We start from the raw sequence: 8,751 nt of genomic DNA, 5'->3' as shown, positions 1-8,751 counted from the left end.
TCAAAACAGCATGGTACTGGTACCAAAACAGAGATATAGACCAATCGAACAGAACAGAGGCCTCGAATGCAATACCACACATCTACAACCATCCAATCTTTGACAGACCTGTCAAAAACAAGCAATGGGGAAAGGAGTCCCTGTTTAATAGATGGTGTTGGGAAAATTGGTTAGCCGTGTGCAGAAAGCAGACTGGACCCCTTCCTGACACCTTACACTAAAATTAACTCCAGATGGATTAAAGACTTAAACATAAGACCTAACACCATAAAAACCCTAGAAGAAAATCTAGGCAAAACCATTCAGGACAAAGCCAGGACCAAAATATCAAAAGCATTGGCAACAAAAGCCAAAATAGACAAATGGGACCTAATCAAACTCCACAGCTTCTGCATGGCAAAAGAAACAGTCATTAGAGTGAATCAGCAACCAACAGAATGGGAAAAAAATTTTGCAATCTACCCATCTGACAAAGGGCTGATATCCAGAATTTACAAAGAACTAAAACAGATTTACAAGAAAAAAACAAGCCCATTCAAACATGTGCAAAGGACATGAACAGACACTTTACAAAAGAAGACATACATGAGGCCAACAAACATGAAAAAATGCTCATCATCACTGGTCATTACAGAAATGTAAATCAAAACTACATTGAGATACCATCTCACCCCAGTTAGAATGGCAATCATTAAAAAATATGGAGACAACAGATGCTGGAGAGAATGTGGAGAAATAGGAACACTTTTACACTGTTGGCGGGAGTGTAAATTAGTTCAACCATTGTGGAAGACTATGGCGATTCCCCAAGGAACTAGAAAGAGAAATTCCATTTGACCCAGCAATCCCATTACTGGGTATATATCCAAAGGATTATAAATCATTCTGCTATAAGGACACACGCACACAAATGTTCATTGCAGCACTGTTTACAATAGCAAAGACCTGGAACCAACCCAAATGCCCATCGATGATAGACTGGACTGGGAAAATGTGTCTCATATACACCACAGAATACTATGCAGCCATCAAAAACGATGAGTTCATGTCCTTTGTAGGGACATGGATGAATCTGGAAACCATCATTCTCAGCAAACTGACACAAGAACAGAAAATCAAACACTGCACGTTCTCACTCATAGGTGGTTGTTGAACAATGAGAACACATGGACATAGGGAGGGGAGCATCACATACTGGGGTCTGTCGGGGGGCAATGGGGAGGGACAGCGGGGGGTGAGGAGTTGGGGAGAGATAGCATGGGGAGTAATGCCAGATACAGGTGATGGGGAGGAAGGCAGCAAATCACACTGCCATGTGTGTACCTATGCAACAATCATGCATGTTCTTCACATGTACCCCAAAACCTAAAATGCAATTTAAAAAATTGAAAAGAAAAAAAAAGACTGATCTGGACTTGCTGATTTCAAAAACTAGTTGCAATATTGGGGTAGGAAAGGTTTTAAAGGTAATCTGAATTTTGGGACTAATAACTTTAGAAAAAATGTCCCAAGAAACAAAAGCCTTGGCACTTTGGAAGGCCGAGGAGGGCAGATTGATTGAGCGCAGGAGTTCAAGACCACTCTGGGCAATATGATGAAACCCTGTCTCAAGAAAATATACAAAAATTAGCCAGGTGTGGTGGCGCACACCTGTAGTCCCAGGTGTGCTGAGGTAGGACCATCACTTGAGCTCAAGAGGTCTAGGCTACAGTAAGCCATGATTGCATGACGGCACTCCAGCCTGGGCAACAGAGCAAGACTGTCTCCAAAACAAAAAGAAAGAAAAAAGGAAAAAACAAAAGCCCCAGTGCCTCTCCAATAGCTCTTGGATCCTACTGAGCCCTTCTAGGTGGACTTACTGCATTTTAGTTGGGTTTACCTGGAAGCAAACCTAAGATAAAGATGTTAAGACAGGTGGATGATTTGGGAAGCAGCACTGAGCAGGTGGGTGATTAAGACAGGGAATGCAGAAACACTAATAGTATTTACCACTGTGGCTAACTCTAACTGAGGACTCATGTGGAACAAGTCTGAGGATTGCTTCTCTGAAGATTGAAATGTCTATCAGCTGACTGACTCCTGCCCCATTTAGCTGACGGTTGCCTTGGGTTATTAACTTCCTGATACTCCTATGGTGGTTCCAGTGCTCTGGGGAAAGGCTTGAGACAGAAAAGTGGAGTGTAGGACTGCTTGGAGTGGGATTTGTCAGGCTGCTTTAACTGTCCACTACAGCAAAGCTGAAATCAGAGGTGGCCCAAGTGTGTGATTCAGGGCTGCATCTGTCAAGGAACATCTTTCCAGTGAAGCTCTGTAACAACAGGACATCCAATGACATATGACTTCTAGTGCAATTTTATATAAAGTGTTTTTTTATTAATGAAACATTTCATTGCATTAAGGGTAGAAATAAACATGTCAAGAACTGCATGAAATGAACCAACTGTATAACTACATGAAGAGCATTCTGGTCAGTATTCTTGTTAACAGGCACAAGCAATTTACTCTAGTGATAATGCCCAGAGGGCCAACGATGCAGACTACCTTTTGCAGGACTCATATCTTGAGCAATTTAAATGAAAAATTAGCCTCCCTTAAGTAAAAACCCCAATAGGGGTTACTCGTGTAGTGCTTGTTCCACTTGACCATTAGTGATCTTTCTAGAACATGAGGAAATAAAGTCTAGTTGGAAAAGCCTGGAGCTAAAAGTGGCAAAGCCCATTTCCTATCCTGTGCTCAACTCCTAATTTTCCCTGAGAGAAGTGAGTTAAGCTCTCTGTCTTGTTTTTTTCTCTCCAAGTTGAGGATCATGGTACCAGAAGCTTGCATTCTGTGATCATGACAGTGTTTACAATCCCAAAGCCTTTGGGGGTCTTTCTAGGATAACGGCCACAAGAGAATGAGCAGGAGAAATAATTTATTTTCAACTTTAAAACCAAATAGGTGCATTCATTCCTCTTAATCTGTAATTTTAACTGTAATTTGTAGGTCTGTCTCAGACTTTTCAGAAGGATAGTATCAAATGTGATTTAGACTAAGTAACTCTTAAGAATGATGACACAGGCCAAGCACGGTGGCTCCCACCTATAATCCCAGCACTTTGGGAGGCTAAGGTGGTTGGATCACGAGGTCAAGATATTGAGACAATCCTGGCCAACATGGCGAAACCCCGTCTCTACTAAAAATACAAAAATTAGCTGGGCATGGTGGCACATGCCTATTGTCCCAGCTACTTGGGAGGCTGAGGCAGGAGAATCGCTTGAACCTGGGAGTGGAGGTTTTAGTGAGCTGGGATTGTGCCACTGCACTCCAGGCTGGCGAAAGAGCGAGATTCTGTCTCAAAAAAAAAAAAGAATCATGACACAAGTATGGAGGTAATATGTTTTTGGTCTCCCTGCCAGTGTGCGACTCAGTCTAAATGTGTTTATCATTAATTGTTATCATTTACAGTATTTAAAATATCCTCCTCATAGATGATTATATCCTGATAATAGGACTGAACCAATAAGTGTGCACTAGCTTGTCAATTTTATTAGTATGGATAAGTACATGCATAAATAAGACATGCCCAATTATCTAATTAAATATTGATAAATTCTAAACATCTAGATATTTAGCATTATTGAAGACCAAATATTTTTGTTAGTTTTTTACATTTTGGTGAGTTGGTGTATCTAAAGTTTCTATCCTGATTCTTTAGAAAAGCTGAGTTTGATGAATTGCCTCTTCAAGAGGGGAAATATATCACATGTTGCTTTAGTGTAGAAAAAGGAAGCATTGTCAGTAAAGTGATTTATTACCTCAATACAGGGATTAAAAAGCTATGGAAATAAAATCTATATTTTTCATTTGCTTACATTGAAATCCACTTTTAAACAAAAAAAAATCCCTTTGAATGGTTCAGTTGTTAAGAAATTCGATAAGCACTTTGTCAGCTAAATGAAGGCTTTTCAATTGAAAATGAATGGTGAACTTAGAGAATCAGAGAAAATGCCCTTAAATATGCTTGAATTCTGAACACTGTGACATATGATGGCTGCTGATCCACGACTTAGGTTATGCTGAAACCGAGAAGTCCTTTGAAAAGTGGTAGCTCTGCTTCTGGTCCCAACAGACCTTTCTTTAAAGTACTTTGTGCAGTATTTTAAACATCTATCATTCTGTCAGCAAAATGATTGTCACAGGAAGTGTAGGGCACATGTTTCTGTATTCAGTGAGTGACAGTGAGCTACAAAACACTGGAAGGAACTGAATCTGAGGAAGTAACTTGTAAAAAGAATTTCAAAAGTACCAAGAAGAAGGCTTTTCCAGAAGAAATGTCTCTTGGGTCTAATCAGACTTTCTGAAACTTTTGTGTAACTTAGGCTGCAGATAGATGGATTTCCCATATTCATAATTTTACAAATAATCACTCAACGTAGATTAATTAATACAGTATCATATTTGGCAAGGATGACTCAGGAAGAAAAATCAGTTACTCGTTACATTCTCTCAGAAGCATCTTTTCACATCACAATCATTTTGACTAAAAAAACCCAACTATCCACAAGCATCATAACTAGCATTTAGTTTTACTATACATGAAATATCTGTACTTATCCTCACCAACATTATTTATGCATTCTCTTCATTCACAAAAGTACATGTTAAAAATCCTTAGGAGCTTATCACTATCAACTCATGGGTATCACCCCACCCAACCCCTTTCCCATTTAATTCTACCCGGTATTTTATTGTAGTTGGAAGACTGAGTTTTCCTGGAGGAATTATGAAATGAAGATTAGCATAAAATGTAATATGTAATGTTTTAGAAATCAGATGCCTTTGAATGATATATTGGCTACCATTTTACCCTGGGTCCCGAACTCTTAATTGACTTCTGTTTTGCAAGTGAAATGGAGGAATACAACATAAAATGGTATATATGCATTTTGAGCACAAAGTTTGGTGAATGAAGCACACTGAATAAAGTTAGACCAAGTAGCATTAACATGTGATGCAGAGACATTTTATCCACAACAGTGGTCACAAAATTCTGGAGCTAACAGCAACCAACAACAAAAGAATTACTATACAAGGGCTTATTAAATACTTGCTGGACACATAAAAAAACAATTTCAGAGCCCACATGATTTTATAAAGCTTAATGTCGAGCCATGTCAGCCTGCTCTTTAACCTCTGGCCAGAATGTTCCTATCACTTGCCAGCGCTATGTCTTTTCCCTCCTTTCAACAGGCAACAAGCCTGCAAGGAGGTGGAGGGTTTCCCCTTGCCGTGGTCCAGGTCAGGACAGCTCACACAGTTCCTTCACCAAGCACAGGCAATGTTTAGGTTCGAATGAGGGGTGCTCTTTCATCTGCTGTTCCCTGAGACACAGAAGAGAGAAGAAAGGAAGTTAGGTATTTCATATCAGAAACTTCTCCCCAGTGTGAGAAGTTTGGGTGGGGAGTGGGGACACGGTAGGAGAAGAGACCTATAAGAAGGTGGCTCATCCCACTCACCTCCTTTCTTGGGCTGCTTCTTGTTAAGATTCAGCCCCAACCTTTTCAGGAGGCCTTCTCTGACCACTCCCACTCTCAATACCAGAACAGTATGCTTCTCTGTGTTGATCTGGATTATAAAACTTATCAGACTCCATTGAATTTGCTTCCTTACTGATTTGAAACCTACTAGGGAATAGTGTCTCAGAGACAGTAGTGCTCAATAATTGCTTGCTTGTTGAATATATGAGGAAGGTTAATTGGAGGAGTAATTAACATTTCCATGAGGTTTCCTTTGTGCCTAAGACAATTTCAGTGACTGCACAAAGTCAGACTGGAAGATCCACATGTAGAAATGGCAAAATAGTTTGCCTCACAGCTAATTCAGGCTAAAGTGACTGGCATGGGATAAGAGAAATAATAGAAGAATATGGAAGTCAGGGAAATCCAGCTGATTTTACTCAGATGGTTTCACCTATTTATTTTCTACTTCACATTTGCGTTGGATACTTAGTTGAGGAAACTGGAGGAAAAAAAGGCTCTGTTGTAAAAAAAAAAGGAAGTTGCAGAAAATTTAAGCAGGGCTTCTACAGAAAAGGTTTATGGGAGGTTTTCAGATTCTACAGAAAAAGCTTATGGGAGGCTTTCAGATTCTACAGAAAAGGCTTATGGGAGGTTTTCAGGCTGCTGGTCACTTGGAGAGGCCAACACAACTCTTTATCGTAGCCTTCCAGGAAAGTAACTATGCCCACATTCCAATCATTTATTAATACAGTGGAACCTAAATCATAGGTATCTTCGGATACATGAGGGATTCTTTCCAAGCAGGCTCCTGGCTGCCTTGCTCTATAATCTTGGAACTGTTTTATCACATGTAATAATAATTAAACCTTTACTGAGCTCTTACTATATGCTAACACTGGGCCAAGTCCTTTATGTCTACTATATCATCTAATCCTCAGGAAAAACTCCTAAGGAAGGCTTTTATTATCCCATTTTACAGATGAAAAAAACTGAAGCACAGTTTCTAGGGTCTACAGCTGTTAAGTGGCAGAACTGGGATTTGGACTCAGGCAGTCTGACACCAAAAATCAGATTCATAACTTACATATTCTTCCTTTTCTTTCAGGTTATTGTTTTCAAAGACATAAAGTTAACTCCCAGGGTATACATACAAAAAGATTCTATTCCCCAAATACTAGATGGTATATTCTATCCCTCTACCTTCTTTGACACACTTCCTTTGCTTCCCATTTGGTCCAACAGTAAAATAACCATGAAATCACTATGCCCAGCATAAAATCCCAGAATTCATCCTAATAAGCCAGCTGACAGCCCTTCAATGAAGTACAGTTGAATTCCTTAAGTAAAATTGTCCAATAAGGAAGAAGTTCCTTCAGCCAGTTCTCACCTCATCCATGGATCCCTGTCCTTTGCACGCAAACCAGGTAAAGACCAAACCAAAGAACACACCCAGCGCCATGATGATGTAGGGTATGTTGGTGATAATCAAAGTAGTGTTGATCACAGACTTCAGTCGACTTGCAGTGTCTTTATCAATGAGAACACTCTGGAGAGGTAAGAAAATAGTATTCCCTTGATACTATTTAAACATCTGGTGTGTAACCTTTTTTGCCGTATCTTTCCTTCAAATCATTGAATACAAATTGGGAACATCCTCCTGTTAGCAAACCAAATTTACTGAAAATCCATTTATAAGTCAGATTAATCAGAAGGGGCATTTGTTCATTAATACCTTGTCTCTGAAGACATTTTGTTACTCTTAAAATAGATTGGAAAAAGGAGGTTAAAATATGTTCAGAAACATTGAGACAGTATCATCTTTTATGTCAGGTAATGCCAATTCATCCTTAAAAATCCAGCTCAGCATCACTTCCTTCCAAAAGTTTTTGCTGGCCACCTCAGACCTAGTCAAAGGCCTCTTCCCTAAGTTTCCCTCTCACTCTACCTTCATCATTGTCCTTGCTCATTGTCCTTGCACTCTGCATTGTAACTCTGTTTGTCTCACAATGACTGAGGTCCCTAAAAGCAAGACCTAACCTCAGTCACCTCCACACTGGGTACAGAACCCATCACACAGTAGGTTTTTGATTAATCCTGGCTAATTAAATGACTAAATAAATGAAACACTGCAAAAATGGTATATGGAAAGTATAATTTCTTTCTTGGTTACATATATAGTAATCAGGACCACAGCCCTCTATAGAAAGTGCTCAGTGAAGTTGTGGGCTAACCAGAAATCCAGAGACTTATCAACAGGTAAGTAGAAAATGTACTAGAATAACATTTAGTGTATGCAGAGCAGAGGAATTACCACCTAGTATAATGAGTGTGATATCTGAAGAGCTTAATTCCATAGAAATTATGAGCAACAATTCTGGCCTAGTTTAGGCTTACTTTGCATTGGAGGCCTGGCATGGTTGCACATGCCTGGAATTGCAGCACTTTGGGAGGACGAGGCAGGTGGATTTCTTGAGCTCAAGAGTTTGAGACCAACCTGAGCAATGTGGTGAAAACACCTCTCTACAAAAAATACAAAAATTAACATGCTGGACACGGTGGCTCATGCCTGTAATTCCAGTACTTTGGGAGGCCAAGGCAGGCATATCACTTGAGGTCAGGAGTTCAAGACTAGCCTGGTCAACATAGTGAAACCCCATCTCACTAAAAATACAAAAATCAGCTAGGTATGGTGGCAGGCGCCTATACTCCCAGCTACATGGGAGGCTGAGGCATGAGAATCGCTTGAACCTGGGAGGCAGATGTTGCCATGAGCTGAGATTGGGCCACTGCACTCAAGCCTGGGCAACTCCCATCTCAGAAAAAAATATTAGCCAGGCATGGTGGCACACAGCTATCATTCCAGCTACTTGGAGGCAGAGGTGGGGGACCACCTGAGCCCAGGAAGTTGAGGCTGCAGTGAGCTGAAATTGCACCACTATACAGGGTGACAGAGTGAGACCTTGTCTCAAAAAAAAAAAAAAAAAAAAGAATTTCTTTTTTCACCATACTGAGTCAATGGGCTGGGTTCTAAGACAGTTTTTCTTCAATAGAGCACCATTTCTGTGTGGGCCTGATAAACAAGGTGACCATTACCACATGTGACAAGCAGAGTAAAATCAAGTAAAAGTGATCCCCAGAACAGTATGAGAACCATTGGTTGTATTAGGTGGCTGGTAGACCAATGTGTCTCAGACATGAATATGGATGTGGGTCCTTGGGCATCCTGTTAAAACGCAGGCTCTGATTCAGT

General features: G+C 40.2%; 1 protein-coding gene across 1 annotated transcript in view; it reads right to left on the bottom strand.

The window, feature by feature from the left end:
* Positions 1–2,351: 2,351 nt before the first annotated feature.
* SCARB2 (scavenger receptor class B member 2) overlaps positions 2,352–8,751 on the bottom strand; it is a 63,630-nt gene continuing 57,230 nt past the window's right edge. Inside the window, exons 11-12 of the mRNA XM_002745692.6 lie at positions 6,889–7,047; positions 2,352–5,363 (exon numbers count right to left, since the gene is read on the bottom strand). Coding sequence (XP_002745738.1) covers positions 5,325–5,363; positions 6,889–7,047 — 198 coding nt within the window. The 3' untranslated portion in view covers positions 2,352–5,324. The remainder of the gene's footprint in view (positions 5,364–6,888; positions 7,048–8,751) is intronic.

This window comes from Callithrix jacchus, chromosome 3 (genome assembly GCF_049354715.1).
Source record: "Callithrix jacchus isolate 240 chromosome 3, calJac240_pri, whole genome shotgun sequence".
NCBI classification, from domain to species: Eukaryota; Metazoa; Chordata; class Mammalia; order Primates; family Cebidae; genus Callithrix; species Callithrix jacchus.
Note: the sequence above shows the minus strand (reverse complement) of the source record. Positions and strands in the feature narration are given on the sequence as shown.